This window comes from Azolla caroliniana, unplaced genomic scaffold (genome assembly GCF_043228905.1).
Source record: "Azolla caroliniana isolate FFs.n. ecotype wild unplaced genomic scaffold, voAzoCaro1.0.p SCAF_9, whole genome shotgun sequence".
NCBI classification, from domain to species: domain Eukaryota; kingdom Viridiplantae; phylum Streptophyta; class Polypodiopsida; order Salviniales; family Salviniaceae; genus Azolla; species Azolla caroliniana.
Window position 1 is genome coordinate 11,876,391 of NW_028230444.1, and position 16,293 is coordinate 11,892,683.

The 16,293-nt window shown below is 42.9% G+C and overlaps 1 protein-coding gene across 1 annotated transcript; it reads left to right on the top strand.

The window, feature by feature from the left end:
- Positions 1-15,018: 15,018 nt before the first annotated feature.
- LOC147860181 (uncharacterized) lies at positions 15,019-16,084 on the top strand. The gene has a single exon (XM_087324162.1). It carries the CDS (start codon positions 15,135-15,137, stop codon positions 15,762-15,764), a length of 630 nt encoding a protein of 209 aa, XP_087180288.1. The 5' UTR covers positions 15,019-15,134; the 3' UTR covers positions 15,765-16,084.
- Positions 16,085-16,293: the final 209 nt, after the last annotated feature.

The window sequence follows — 16,293 nt, forward strand, 5'->3', positions numbered from 1 at the left end:
TGTCGACTACGAAACAAAGAAAGATTTGATAAAACCCATCGCCTTCAATCAAGAAAGTTCCAAGAAAGTTCCAAGAAGGTAATTGGGTCATAGTTTATGATAGCAGCTTGGATAACCAACATAGTACTTCTCGCAAATTTGCCAAAAGATGGTTCGGGCCATATATCATTAGACAAGTGAATAAAAATGCAACGTATTTCCTAACTGAAATGGATGGAGTTGCTTTAAAGTTACCAATTGCAGGAAAGCAAATTAACCTATCCAAGAGAAAGGATGATCAAAGCACTAACTTCCTCAACGAAGATGACATCCATGAAGCTAAAGAAGGAGACATTCGTTGGCGCATGCCAGAGGATGCGTAGGTCTAGAGGGGGAGGATGTCGTGACATTTCCATGCCACGATGAGGAAATAACCTCTACCAATTTATATGAGCTTATTCAAATGTTTGTAAAAGGTTATATGAAGTGCAAGGCCTCAATGAATAGGAGTGTCTGGGGGTTTATGTGTCGTGAAGGATTTGCTTCAGGATAGAAAAATAAACTAAAATATTGTATTGAATAACATTCGAGAGACTTGAACCCACAACCTCACATACCAAACACAAGGCACATGCCATTAGGCTGGGACATTTGTTCTTTTAAAGCTATATTTTAATGTTCGTACGTATGCCATGTATATTTTCATACATGAAAGCTCGAATGCGTGGGATGTCTATCATGCATCACATGCAATGCATGAACGCCAAATGGCGATCATGCATCACATGCATTTCATGCACTATATGCATATCTTGTACCCTCACATGCATCATATGCATGGAGGCACTTATTTAAAGAGGGAAAGGGAAAAGAGTGAAGGGGGAAACATGAGACGAGGAATATTATTGTACTAGGAGGAACAAGCTATATTATTGTAACAAAAATATTTTGTAATCATCTTCAAATATCAATACAAGTTATTTCCGTTTCTCCTCTTTCTTTGATCAGAAGCCTGGTGCTTACTTCCCGGATTCGTGATTTTCTTTTCGTTTCCTCTCCTACGTCGAGATCAACGCAACAACGTAAGCCTACGAGGGACGATCTCCTTATCGGAGCCTTCGAATCATGTTTATCGCTGTCCTAGTGTTGTCGGTGTCTCCGAAACTAGCTTGAAACTCTTTAACAAATGCGTCAAAATCCTCTAGCAATGGTGATTTCTTCTCGAGAAGTGGTGCGAAGTTCCCACTAATCCCACACGAGCAACGTCAGTTGGATACCGATTGGGATGTAGCTAAATAACAAGACGAACTTGATTCAAAAAGCCTCGAAATAAAGACCTCATACAATCCAACTTGGCGGGGAGGCTGATCTTTGGCTCTCTAGGGGAGTTTTGAGCCCCCGACACTTATTCTCATAATGAAAATATAATCGCCTTGAGTTGATGAACCCGTTGTGATAACTCTTCATACTATTGAGCTTTTTCAGTGATCACTTGTTGTAGGTCTCCAAGTAGCCTTTGATTCTCATGCTCTAATGCCACAAATTTATTCGTGAGCATGTCGAGCTCAAAAAGAACACGCATGTATTCTTGTTTGCTCGAGGCGAGGGGAGAGGAGAAGGAAGAAGAGAACTTGTTAGGGTTTGTCGAAGACGAAGAAATGAAAGAAAATTTGGTTCAAACTGTCGAGAGAGAGAGAGAAAGAAGATAGAGAGATAATTGAAAAGGAATTATTATATTGAAGAGTAAATGGATTACAAAGAGTAGGCAACAGAGTACTACAAAATGGCATTGAACCAATTTAGGTTTGGGATGAGTGGTAGATCCCAATTTATAAGTAATAGAGAACACTATAGAATATTCTAGGTTATCCTAGAATGTAGAGTAATCTAGAATATCTCTAGAGTATTCTAGAAGGTTCTAGTGTATAGAATACTCTAGAATATTCTAGGTCATTCTAGAATATAGAGTAATATAGAATATCCCTATGATATTAGATTTCATATTCTAAAGACTATACATGCAAGAATATTAATACAATGGCTAAGGATTTGACATGTATACAACAAGGTCGTGGGTTCAAATCCTTTTGAGGCATAATGTGAGTGTCATGATGCTTTCAATGCATGATGTGAGTGTTATCATGACACCGAGTCTGAAATACTAACACCGGCTTGCCGAATCCGAACATTTTCTCGTTCCCTTTTCGGTGTCGGTCGATGAACACTTTTCATCGTCGTTGCTCGAGTTCCAACTGTAGAATGTTATTTATCCGATGTCCTTCTAATTCGCACAATGTCGCTAGTCGGATTTTTTCCGATTCCTTCTCACTTAACCTTTCTCGTACTTGAATCCACAAACTCAGAATTTGAAACTCTATCGGCATGACCGCTTCTAATCCGAAAGCTAACTGGAATGGTGTTGTCTAGATACTTGTTTTGTACGCGGTTCGGTAACCCCACTGTGCACTCTATAGCTTCGTGTCCTAGTCAGTGCAGTTTTCATTGACTATTTTCCGAAGGATGTTTTGCAAGGTCTTGTTGGTGGATTCGGCTAATCCGTTGTCTTGCGGATAATAAGGTGTACTCCGCTTGTGTACGACCACATAAAACGTCGTCAAGCTCTCTACTACTTGACCGAGGAAATGTCCTCCTTGATCACTGATCACTTCTATCGGGCATCCATACCAGCACCAAATGTGCTCGTATAGGAACTTGGTCGTTGAGGCCGCGGTATTATCCCGGAGTGCCTTTGCTTCCACCCACTTGGGGCAGTAGTCTGTTGCTACAATGATATACTAGTTCCCGGTCCGCATTGCCGGAGGTTTGAAAGGTCCGACGAAGTCCAATCCTCATTTTTGAAACGGCTCCAGTGTTAACACCGGCGGGTGTGGCATCCTTGCTTGTTCTGTTGGTTGGCCCATCCATTGACATAAGTCGCATTCGTTTGCATACCGAATCGAGTCCTTCAGTATTCTAGGCCACCACAATCCACTTCGCCATATCTTCCTTGCTGTTGCGTCTCCGGCATAATGTCCTCCGACGACTCCACAATGAGCTTGCTGTAAAATTGTCTCCTTTTTGTCGCACCGAACCGCTCTTCGCCATAGACCGTCCGCTCCCTTGTGGTACAACATATCCTACACTAAACAAAAAATGTCAGCTTTGTAACGCGTTGCTCTTTTGTTCGTCCCGATTCAGTTCTTCCGGGGGCAATCCGGTACTTAAAAACTGTTGCATATTAGTCAGCCATTTGTCCTCCTCGGCAACCGTCCCGTCCACTGTATTCTCCGTTGTTGCCCTAAACAGCTGCGCATCTGGGAGGTCGTCTTTGACGCCGTCACCTGCCTCTCCGAATTCTAACTGGCTCAAGTAATCCGCTACCGCATGTTGTACTCCCGGTCTATGGTAAATCTCGAATTTGAACTCCTGTAGAAGCAGCGCAGCGTCCATCGTGCTAGTTTGCCGATTAGCGATGCCTTGGAGACCAAGTATAGTAATGCCGAATGATCCACGTGGAATGAGAATTTCCGTCCCAGCAAGTAGCGGCGGAACTTCATTAGGCTATATATCATTCCCAAGGCTTCCCTTTCTGTTGTTGAATAATTTTGCTCCACTTGGGAGAGCTTCCAACTGGTGTAGTAAATCGACCGGTACCACTTCGGTTCGGTGAGCTGCATAAGAACACTGCTGATCGCAATATCATATGTGTCCACGAACACATGAAATTCCTTCAACCAATCCGGGGGTTGTACAACCGATGCCTGGGACAACATTATTTTGAGCCCATGGTATGCCTTTTCCTCCGGTTCTGTCCATTGGAAAGGTGTTTGGTGTATAACTGCGTGTAGTGTTGTGGCAAGATCGGCCAAGTATCGGAGCATCTGACTATGCCACCAGATTTGCCCTAAAAACTGGCTCAAAGCTTTGGCGGTTGTCTGTGCCAGTGCTTCCAAAATGGCTTTAACTTTATCCAGGTCCACCGCAATTCCGTTCTTACTCACAATATGGCCTAGTAACATGTCATTGGTTACCCCGAATACGCATTTTGCCGGGTTCAGACTTAGCCGGTAACCTCTGCATTTCTCCAGGCATAACCGGAGATGGTCAAGAAGTTCTTCTTTCCTGTTGTACACTGCAAAGTCATCTAAGAACACCTGCATAAACACTGGAATAAATTACCCGAAAATTTCCATGATGATTCATTGGAACGTTGCCGGTGCCATCTTAGGTCCGAACATCATCATGACTGCTACAAAGACTCCCCATTCGGTGACGAATGTTTTTTTCTCCTGATCTTCTGGGTGCATCCTAATTTGGTTATATCCGATGAATCCATCGAGGAAGCTATACAGCTCGTGGCCTGCTACCGCATCCAAGACTCCATCCGTGAATGGGAGCGGAAATGCATCGGTGACAGTGGCAACATTCAATTTTCGGTAATCCACACAGACCCGGATCTTTCCATTCTTCTTCGGTGCCACCACAATTGGGCTTAGCCATGTGTTTGTCTTCACCGGCCGGATGAACCCAACCCACAACAACTTGTCGATCTCCTCTTTTACTTTAGCTGCGTAATTCGGATTCATCCAGTAACGTCTCTGCGCTACCGGTTTCTCATCCTTGCTTAAATGAATCTGGTGCTGATATAATTGTGGGTCTAGACCCTGCATGTCTTCATATGACCACGCAAATACAACCTAGAATTCTTTTAATAATGTGCCCATTGCCGATTTCTCCTCCAGTAGCATTTCTTTGGCCACATGCACTAGTCTTGTTTCTTCGTTGGTTCCCAAATTCACTTCTTCCAATTGTGATGCTTTCACCCGTTGTGATACCACCATCTCCCGCTCTACAGCCTCTTGTGCTTGTCGTAGTTCCTAGATCACGTCCCTATCCGGATCCTCACCAGCATCCTCCGGTTGCACAATATATGGGGAGACCGCCTCAGCCACGTCCACTTCGAACAGAGGGACTATCCTTGGGTTTTCATCAAGGTAGCGATCTACCTCCTCATTGGCAAGCCCTTCTAGCATGTTCACACTTTCGGCATATAATGATGTTATTTCCTTGCCAGGGCCCGCTTAAGGGTGTGTGGGTACTCTTACCATAGTTTTCACCCTTCGGAACGTAATGTTGTTCTTCTGCCAGTTCTGTTTGATGTGGGCAGTCCGTAACCATGGTCGTCCTAGCAACAATGGGTATGCTCCATGCACATTCAACTGGAGGACAACGGCAGAAATTCGGAAGGCATGGCCTTCGATTATCACCTCCAAATCCTGGATCAATCCGGCCGGTCGTACTAAACCGGTGTTCGCCATCCGGAGCCAAAACGGGCATGGTTCCCATTCTTGGATTCCAAGAGTGTTGCATGTTCAGAGGCTTATTGCGTTTACTCCCGATCCGCCATCGACGATCATCCCCGGTACTTCTTGTCCTTTAATAATGGTGGTGATTGCGGGACTACTAGTATCCACCACTGCCAGCTCTTCCTACGGATTTGAAAAGAACGTCGGAGCTAGTATGGGGCTTGGTGGGGTCCATGCCGATTTTAAACCATCGGTGAATCGGGGCACCAATTGCAGTAACCGACCTAGTGGTAGCATGATCTGGCATTCATGTAATGCATGTCATGTGGGGTTCTCCTGTTGCGTCGTCTCTGTAGGTTCCTCCAATGCGTTCCTTTGCTCCTTCAGTTTCGTGACATTCCGTTCATTTGTCTTTTCAATCCATTCCGTAGCTTGTTTGCGGATAACTTCTGGAGCCTCCCATTCAGCCATCTTTCCCTTTGATCTAGTGGTGACTTATTGGATGTCCGCCACTTCCACAACCACCATGTTGACTTCCGTTCATTTTTCGTTACTCTTTACCAGACATTGGTTGTTGTAGTCTCCCTCCTGGTGGCAATAGTAGGAATACGCCCTCCATGTATTGCTAGACTCTACTTTTCACATGCTACCCGGTTGAAATCCAGATATTGCCCAGTTAGGCTCCTCTGCTCTTCTTTGTTCCGTTTGAATGCTAGTTATGCTTCTATCCGGCTCTCCTTGGTAATCCTTTGCCAGTTCCCGACGATCCTCATTCCGAGCGTTCCATTTTTTATTATAGCGTCAGTTGTTCCGGTATCCTTGCCGGCGCCGGTCTTCATAGTCTCCCCGTTGATCCTCTCTTCTCTGATTATAGTCAGGGGAGTAATCCCGATTATATTGGTTGCCATTATAGTCACGGCTTCTCTCGCTCCGGTCCTCATCATAATCGTCCCGTCGGTCACTGAATCGGACGTCTTGTACCGGTCGGTAGAGATCATCTCGCCGAAATCGTTCTTCTTTGTCTTCCCGGTTGTTCCGAGTCTCGATGTGCCGGACTGGTGTAGCTTGCTGATTCCGCAAGTTGTACTCGCAACGGTCCATTGTGTGTGACCGGGAATGGCATAACATGCACTGCAATCTCATCATGCACTCTATTGTTGAGTGCTCGGGGTTAAGGCACGTCGTGCATTGGACCGCCTAGCGAAAACATAGGTCCTCTTCGGTAGGGAGTGTTCTTTGGAGTGCTCCCATCGTCAACCACGAACTAGTTTTGTCCATTTCCATCAGCCAGTCAATGACCTAGTCTATTGTGCTGGTCCGAAAATCTATGACCGCACACACGGTTCAGAGAGGCTCCCGGAGCACTGCCAAAAATACCTCTTTCGCTTCTGCTTCTGGCGGTGCTTTGGTGAGTTGACTATGCATCGTTTGAAACCGAATAACGAACTGCTGAATGGTTTCGGAGGGATCTTGCCATGTCGTATAAAATTGGTCGACAATCTCTCTTTGATCCACCTGTCTTTGGAAGAAACGTAGAAATCTAGTCTTTAAATCCTCAAATGTGGCGATGCTACCGGGGAGGTGCTTGGAGTGCCAACGTGCCACGGGTCCCTCCAAAGTCATGCCGAATTCCGCAATTTTTGATCGTTCTACCTCTGCTTCGTTCAGTCGTTGGGAGACATGATTCGCCTCCCAAGTTTGGAGAAACGCATATACATGGGCTTCCGCGTCCGGGTCATCCCGATACTTCGGATATTGGTAATGCATTGTGTCATCATCTTCTTGTGCTGCCAAGGCCGGTGCTAGAACTCGCTCCTCCTGTTCTGTCGGTGACTCAGGTTGTGGTATCGAAACTCGCTCCTCCTCTTGGTGGTCCGTGCCGGTCGTTTTGTTCGGAGCTTCCAGTTTTGTTGTTTTCGGCTCCGATGTTGGTATGTGGTCCGACTCGTCGTCTTCCAAGTTGTCTAGGGTATCGTGGTTACTACGATAATTCGATTGGACGTTGTATTCACCATCCAAATCCAATTCGATGGCGGAAAACGCTTCCGAACCATCATCTCTTGCGGCAAGGGTCTGCAGAATGGACTCCGCTTCCTACAGACTGCACAGACTACTTCCTTCGTCTGGGTGGTGGTTCTGTTGCAATCGAAGTGACTCCTCCACGACTCGCGGAATCACTTTGGAAAAAAACCGATCCAACCAGATCTCCTCCATCGCTTGTTAGTAAACCTCCCGCTTCCACAGTCTCTCGGCGAGTCGCTTCGCTTGCTTGGCCATTGGGTCGTTCGTCAGTCTATTCATCCATTCCCCCACTATTCAGTGTGCTTTTTGCAGGAATCGTGGTCGCCAAAACTGTGTTGTACGTGGGCTAGCAAAGCCACTAACACAGGGCATCCCTTTGGAACACTTCACCAAAGGGGTGGTATGGTAAGGAATGTGCAAACCATAATACAGAACCGATCCTTCTCGATTACTATCCGGAATGATTAACTTGATACACACATATGATAATCACATTAAGCATAGAATAGCATTAACAAGATAAACAATATGCAAACCCACAACACTTCTCTATTAAATATCCATTGTTAATTACATCGTCTCCGGATCCTTTTATAGGTATCCAGTTGTGTTACAAACCGGTGCCAACCAGCAACCGGCTATGAACCGGTCTAGATCTAGATCGGCATACCGATTCCAGGTCGTTCCTTCCGATCTTATCATTATCATAATTGATCTAATTACAACTCCCAAAATCGGCTCCCCATTCATACTCTGGCCTAACCGGCCAACAACCTACCTCTGAATAGACTCAGTGTCTATGGACAGAAAACGGGACTAACTGACTCTGCCCATAGGAGTGAAGGGGGAGTTTTTTAGGATTTTTTCCCTCCTAAGGGAGAGGTCGACTAGCCGACTAGGAAAAGTTAGGAGTCAAATGGATTCGACTGGTCGCGCCAACAGGATGGTCGATCAGATCGACCAACGAGTCGACGTGGAGAGTCAACAATATTGGATAGATTCAATTCAAGGCAAAGACAAGACCGACTAGTCGGGCCGACCAGATGGTCAAAGACAAGGCCGACAAGTCAGGCCGACTCGATAACTGACATAAGAGTCAGCTAGTCTAATCGACTAGTTGATTAGTCGGCTAATTGACTATTCTTAGATAATGATAATAATAACTTACCTCCTATCTATAAATATGTAAAGCTAGGGCAAACTCAATATACATGAACATAACATAACGAAGGTGGATATAGAGAGAGTGTGAGTGAAAGAGAGAGAGAAAGAGAGATAGATTATATTATCGTCTTCGGAGGTCAAATATGACCTATGAGACCAAAAATATTACATTTCACGTGATACGTGTGAAAGTGAGTAGTGACTCTTGATGTTTAAGAAATTTACCAATGAATGTTGCAATCCAGAGTGCACATTGTGGTTGTGAGAGGAATTCATGCAAGGATTGGGCTCGGTCGAAGAGATGTAGAAAGCATGGTCGAATATGATAAAAGGCAGAGCATTGTATAAAAGTGTGATACTCAGACTCGCGAACTTATTTAGGGCAAAGTGTGCATAGCCGACCACGCTCGTCACTTGTGCCCCAACGCCCTGTCTCACATCGCAATGCATGTGAGCTAAGTCGAATGGAAGCAATGGTTCGAATGGTAGATAACTGTATGGGCTCTAACATGTATCGATGTGTACGATTTCCCCGTTCCGCAAAGAATATGGTTTTGTAGTTTGGTGCAACATGTGTAGTATAATTTGTGAAGCGTGAGCCTCCACATTTGTCCCATGTCATGATACATTGGTGTTGCAAAAAAGCCTCATTTATAGAGGAATCTAATGATGCATCATGAAGCAAGTGTCTCGCATCCCATCTACCAAACCATTTTTCTATATCTTGCATCGAACCGGAACACAAAATTTTGCTTTTCTGCATCTTTTAGATCTTTTTGCTTGCTTCCCATGCAATTCTAGGAAGTTGATGTGAGGGACTTTTTTGAAACTTAAGCATGTATTCAATAACCCTTTCCATGGCCATGATCTCAATGCGAAGTGATCCCGTCTCAAGGAGGAGGAGGGTGTAGGGCGTTTGTTTCTTAGCTTGTAGAAACTTTGTAAGAAAATGTTTTTGGACATTTTCAAAGTCTTTCCGCATAGATTTAGGGATGCTACCACCCCATACTTCCACCCCATAGAGAAGAACTGGTGTCACCAAAGTGTCGAAAAGATATTTCTTGAGGACCCAACACTTAATATCCCCAAGATTGCATGTGTTCTCAAATGCATAGTATGCTCGCTTACTCGCCTCTAAGCGGCATGTAGCACATTCATTCCATCTATGATTTGAACTTCAAGGCCAAGATATTTGAAGCTTTCGACACATTCAAGTGACTCATTGTTGTACATAATGCATGGTTTATCTCTTTTTTGGCTCTTCACAAGCATAATCTTTGTTTTAGAGCTATTGACACTTAATTTAGTATGCATGCAAAATTGTTCCAATTCCTTCATAAGCTTTTGTGCATCTCCTAAAGTATTTGCAAAAAGCACTACATCATCTGCATATAGCAAAAGCATAATCACAACATTACCAATGACAACTTCTTTAACACATTCTTCCTTTGCAAACTTGGTAACCATTTCTTCCAATTCATCAATGCATAGACCAAATAGTGTTGGTGAGAGTGGGCATCATTGCTTAACACCAATAATGCTTTTGAAAAAATCTGAAAGTTTATCTCTCATGCGCACACAACATATAACCTTCTCATAAATTCGGGAAATTGCGAGCATATATTCACTTGGCACCTCAAGTTCTTCCATTCGCCTCCAAAGATGCTCACGAGGTACCATATCAAAAGCTTTCTTGAAGTCTACAAAGCAACAATATAAACCTTTACCTCTAAGGTGAATTTCCTCAATTAATACTCGAAGGGCGACAAGGTGATCAATGGTGCTATGCTGTTTTCGAAAGCCAACTTATCCATAAGCTCTCTTACTATTTTTTTCAGCCCATACACTTATCTTTGATTCCATTATACATCCAAATAGTTTTGCCATTAATGAGCCAATCATGATTGTGTGTGTGTGTGTGTGTGTGTGTGTGTGAGAGAGAGAGAGAGAGAGAGAGAGAGAGAGAGAGTGATGGCACAGTCATTGTGGAACTGGCCAAGAACCCTAAGTGGGTATTCTCTAAGTTTTAGAGAATTTGTAATATGTTTTTCCTCCCTTGTATTCTCTATTTATATAGTGGAATATCTATTCTCGTTGTTTTCCCTTGTTTTAGGGTTTCCACGTAAACTATGTATACTGTGTATTTTTTTGTGTATTCATTGTTCTATTGTTTCCACGAGGTGCATTTAAGCATATCCTTCTGAAGATCTATGGTTCCTGCCCTATCAGAAGACGGGTTCATCCTCCAAGCCGGCCGAAAGTCGGATGTTAGCTGAAGGACACAATGGCCCAGCTAGATCCGGACAGCGAGCCGGATCAACCAGAGGACATTCATAGGACAAATCCGGACCATCCAGAATAGAGCCGGTCGGATCCGGATAGGGATCTGAATCGGTCGTAATGCATCCAATCGGACCTAGACGGGGAGCCAAATTGGATGGATCCGGACAAGAGACCGAATCTCGAGCCGGATTGGCCGAAAGGCATCTGCCCGAATCCGTGGAAGTAGCCGGATCGGATTCAAATGAGAAGTCAACTGAAAAAGATGGTGTTGAGCTAGTCGATGAAAACCAAGGCAGGAGATACCCCCTAAGGATTCAAGGGACCCCCGAAAATTTCCAAAAGAAGAATATGCTCTCATAACCAATGAGGGGGAGCCTGAAAGCTTCGAGGAAGCTAAGGAAGATGCCTACATCAAAGAGTGGTTACATGCCATGCAAGATGAGATGAATTCCTTGCATGAGAACCACACGCACGAGTTGACCGAGTTGCTGAAAAGTAAGATGGCACTATGGAACAAGTGGGTCTACAAATTGAAGCTGGGAGAAGGCGGAAGTCCACCCAGATTCAAAGCTCGCATTGTGGTGAAGGGTTTTCAATAGAAGAAGGGTGTGGATTTCAACGAAATATTTGCCCCGATCGTGAAGACGACATCCATACGGACAGTGCTGAGCATTGCAGCTAGCATGGACTTAGAAGTCAAACAACTGGATTTCAAAACAACTTTCCTCAATTAGCATCAGTAGGAAGGATTCTTAGACGAAGGAAAGGAAAACCTGGTATGCCAGTTGAGGAAGAGCTTGTATGGATTGAACCAAACACCCTTGCAATGGTACCGGAAATTCAAGTCTTTCATGATAGATCATGGCTTCAACAAATCACTGTGTTTTTGTGAAGAAATATGATGGAGGAGACTTTCTCATCATCTTGTTGTATGTTGATGACATGTTGATTGTTGAACAGGACCTATGAAAATCGGAAGCGTGAAGAAGTCCTTAAGCAACTGGTTGATTGTTGATTGTTGATGACATGTTGATTGTTGATGCAGATACCAACTGGTCCACGTCTAGATACGTGATGACATATGTAGGGGGAGTCGGCTCATGGTAGTCGAGGTTGTAGAAGGTTGTGGCTCTATTGACCACAAAAGCGGATTATATGGACCATAGTATGAACCATACGTGCATTCGCATTTGTGAATGGTTCAATCATTCGCGAAAGAAAAACACCCACAAAGAATGATAAATACCATACTTTTGGATTAACTATTTATTATGAGGTAGATAAGCCTAAAAATGGAAAAAAAAACAATAAAAACATTAAAAAATGGGAAAAAAACAAAAAAAAAACACAAGAATGTTTGAATAACATTCGCATTCGTTTTCCAACGTAGGAAAACGAATGTTATACTAGACGAACACAAGTTTTACGTACTATGATATGGACGTTGTCGAAGCTAGCAAGGAAATCGTATGGATGAGGGATTTTATCAGTGACTTGGGAATGCGGCAAGAACAATTCTAACTACACTATGACAATCAAAGTGTCACCTACCTTGTTAAGAATGATGCCTACCACTCCAGCATTAAGCATATCCAGAGGAGATATCATTGGCTTAGAGAGAGGGTAGAAGAAAGGGACTTTATCCTAGTGAAGGTCCACACAAACGATAACGGATCAGACATGTTGACGAAGGTGTTGTCAATGGACAAGATGAGTGCATGCAGACAGAGAAAATGCCTGCTGAATTACCCCATCCTAGAGTGAAGGGGGAGTTTGTTGCGATAATCGGCCCCTCCGGATGGGATGAGTTAGAGGGCTGAATCGGATGAAGGCCAGCAAAGAGCCGAAGCCGATTTGGCTGTAGCCGATTAGAGGCTATATTTGTAAATAGACCATACTACATATGAGTATAAATACACCTAGGGCAATCATTATGGAGTGTAGAATCACATAGAACTGTGTTCTAATCATTGTGTAGAGAGTGAGAGAGTGGGTAACCGACTTTAAGACGAAGACGAGCTCAAGGTTGGGTTGTTACCTTAGAGTCTCTTGTGTATTCATCCTCATAGTGATTCTGTTTGGAATTCGTGGACGCCCGTGGTTTTTCCCATTCGGGGTTTTCCATGTTAATATCTCGTGTCACTATGTCTGTGCATTTTCTAGTTTTTCAGTTGCTTAAGTTATTGTCTTTTCTCATTTGTGTCGATCCCATATATATAGCATATATGATGTCCACTAGCCACCAGTGAGCCTTGCGTGACAATTTTGAGAAGACGCTTGTATGGGACCAATTTGCATTGGCATCCAAATTACATTTCCGTTGGATGAAATCTAGCGTCATCTTGTGTATTGAAAGGGATTTGGAATGTATGGGATGACAAGGATCATAGCTAGAAAAGGCTCTATTTTTTTACACTTGGGGTATCCATTGGGAATGAATGTTACAAATAGGCTAATTGATTGAATGGATTTTTAGCGAGTTAAGAGATATTTCACGTATGCTTGAAAGTTCTACACTATATTATGGAACCCATTATATTATATTATTTGCCATTATTGTCATGGACAAAGAAGGCTTTGCATTCTATTTTACAACCTCTTCGATATTTGTTGTGGAGAAACAATGATAAGAAGGGAATCACATGGGTTACGTGGAACCATCTCGCAATCCCTAAGGGCTTGGGAGGAGTTGCAATATCAAACTTATCTATGCATATGATGCTCGTAGATTTTGATTATTGCAAGAAATGTGTTTAGGCTCACATTTGTGGATATCTATTGTTTAATATTTCATTGAGAATGAGTGTAACACATGAAAGAACAACGGCTAAAGCTTCATAGTGGCAACTATTGAATGGGTGTATTCCACTAAGTATTCCTCGTTGTTTATGTGTTCAACACTTGGTTGTCTCATGGCATTAATCACTCTCATTATTTGTATCGAAACCATCATCTAGTAGAGATCATTGCAATTCTTTACAAACATCATTACCTGTATCTTCTCGATTATTATGTTGGCTTGGAAAGGAGATATAGTTGGGGCTTGATATCAAATAATTTGGAACATGATGAAGCCCGGCAATTACTATGCATCCCGCCTTGATGCAAGATCCTTTACCTCTACAAACAAAGAGCCAACGTGGGTCACTTGGTGTTTAAGGGGTTCAACACCATTTTTAGAAGTGACTCATAATATCTTGTATCATTGCTCTATTGAGTCTTTCTAATGGTTATCCCCTAAGGTTGAACAATAATGGAGAAAACAAATTATGAATTGTGGCAGATCTGAAAATGTAGTTGGCATTCTTCATTGCCACTTGTAGAAAAGCTCTTCATTTGAAGGTGTAAACCTTTGGGATTCCCTCTAAGCAATGTGGATTATTAGCAAGGGGCAATTACTTCTTTTGCATCATCCGACAGGAAGCTAGTACTCATCATTTCATACAATGTGTGGTTGCTTATCGGATTTATAGTTACATTTCTTAAATTTGGCAAGTTTTGTCACAGTGTTATTTGATGCCAAGACAATGGGTGGTTTGCAGAAGTCACAAAAAGGTTGACCAAACATTCGAGATGAAGATCGTTTTTCTATCTTTGAGAAAACTGGGGATTGCTTCATAATTAGGGTATGCCCAATGCTTATGTGTTTGATGGTATGCATGGAGTCAATGCATACCTAAGAAAGTTAAAAGGGTACCAATGTTACGATTTTCTTTATTGGAGCACGTGGAAATTCTTTCTTTGGTGGAGTGTTCGTCTTGCCTATTGGCAATTCAACAAGTTCCACTACCCGTGTAGTGTCATGTAGTGGTGAGCATACATACTCCACTCCATTGTGGCACCCATTGTAAGTATGTATGTATGTAGTGTTTTTCACACGAACATTAATTATTAAATATAATTGGGTGTGTTTTCACCGAGAGACAGAGAGAGAAAGAGAGAAGGAGGAGGATGTAGCTCAGTTGGTAAGGTTGCCCAATGGAGACCAGGTGGTCATGGGTTCAACCTACATTCCACGGTGGCATCTAGAGAATTAAGAGTATATGAAGTATATAGAGAGAGGTGAGGAAACTAGGTTTCGAACCCATAACGCAATACTTATAGTGTTAACAACTTACCACTAGGGTAAAGTAATTACAAGAAAGATAAAAAGGAGGAGGAGGTCATTCTTGTAGTTTCCAAACTTTCTTCCGTATTTTTTTATTTTTTATTTGTTTTGTGGGGACTGTGACTGCCTTTTGGGGCGGAGGTCGTTGCTGTTTCTTTTTTCTTTTTGCTGCACATGGAATCAATCTGTTTAACCCCTCTGTCTGTCTTTGTAGCTTGCTAGATCTCTTCTTGTCGATCGGTCGGTCGATCTATCTGTTTGTCTTTACAGATATGGCTTCCTCTGAGAGCGATTACTCTCAGTACTCAGACGACGACTCTGTATCTTCTTACTCGGAAGGAGAAGAGGGAGGAGGTGAAGGATTTTCTGATTCAGAGTACGGCGGTAATGGAGATGAAGAAGCCTCAGACTCAGACTCAGACTCAGATTCGGACTCAGATTCAGACTCAGAAGAATATGAAGAAGAAGACGGAGACTATGAAGATCAGTATGACGAAGAAGAAGACGATGATGATGATGAAGATGACGACATCGAGAATGAGTATGATGATCTACAAGAAGATGAAGAAGCTGAAGACTTATATCAAGAAGTTAGAGACGAAAGAGAGCCGATTATTAGCAATCAAGCGGACGGATTACCTCTACTAGAGAGCAACAACGGGAGGACTGATCAGAAAGCCGAAGCAGATGAGATCTCTGATCTAACAGATGGACCTTTCTCTGCGGAATCCATAAACTCAGACATAGATCCGTCCACGTCGGTGGAAGAGAACAAGAAAACCTTATCTCAGCAGGAGACTCCTCCAGAGAGTGATAGTGGGAATAACACGGCTTTGTCTCCTGCTCCTGCCACCATAATTTTGCCTTTGGAAGGGAAAATGGAGAACATGAGGATCGAATAATGGAACTCATCACTGTTGCCTTCTTCTTGAGAGAGAGAGAAAGAGAGAGAGAGAGAGAAAGAGAGAGAAGATCAGATATCATCAGATCAGATTTAGTATGTGACCTTCTTCTTCTTCTTCTTCTTCATTGATACTTTGCCGCGGCCTGCAATTCTTTCATGGATAGATGATATGATTGGGAATAATTCACTCCCCTTGTTCTATGTATTTAGCTGAAGTTTAATGTAGAATAGGGAGGAGCTTATTTATTGAAGTCTGTGTGGGATACAATGTTTTGCCAAAAGAGTATTAAACATCAAGCTGAAGTTATTGTTGTTACAGGTTAAAAGAGTATTTTGATTTTGATTTCTCTTTCCTATCAAACCCTTGCCTACGCATTCACTATATGAACGTGTGTTGTTTATGTAACATACTTTCAATATGGCATATATAATCCAGTTTTACATTTTGCTTGATCTCATAATATGATTGCTTAACCAATTTGATGGTTAATAATCACATTGTCAGAATACTATAATTTTGGACATGC

What these genes read in the sequence shown, in the direction of transcription:
- LOC147860181 (XM_087324162.1), top strand. Translation starts at nt 15,135, where the DNA reads ATGGCTTCCTCTGAGAGCGATTACTCTCAGTACTCAGACGACGACTCT.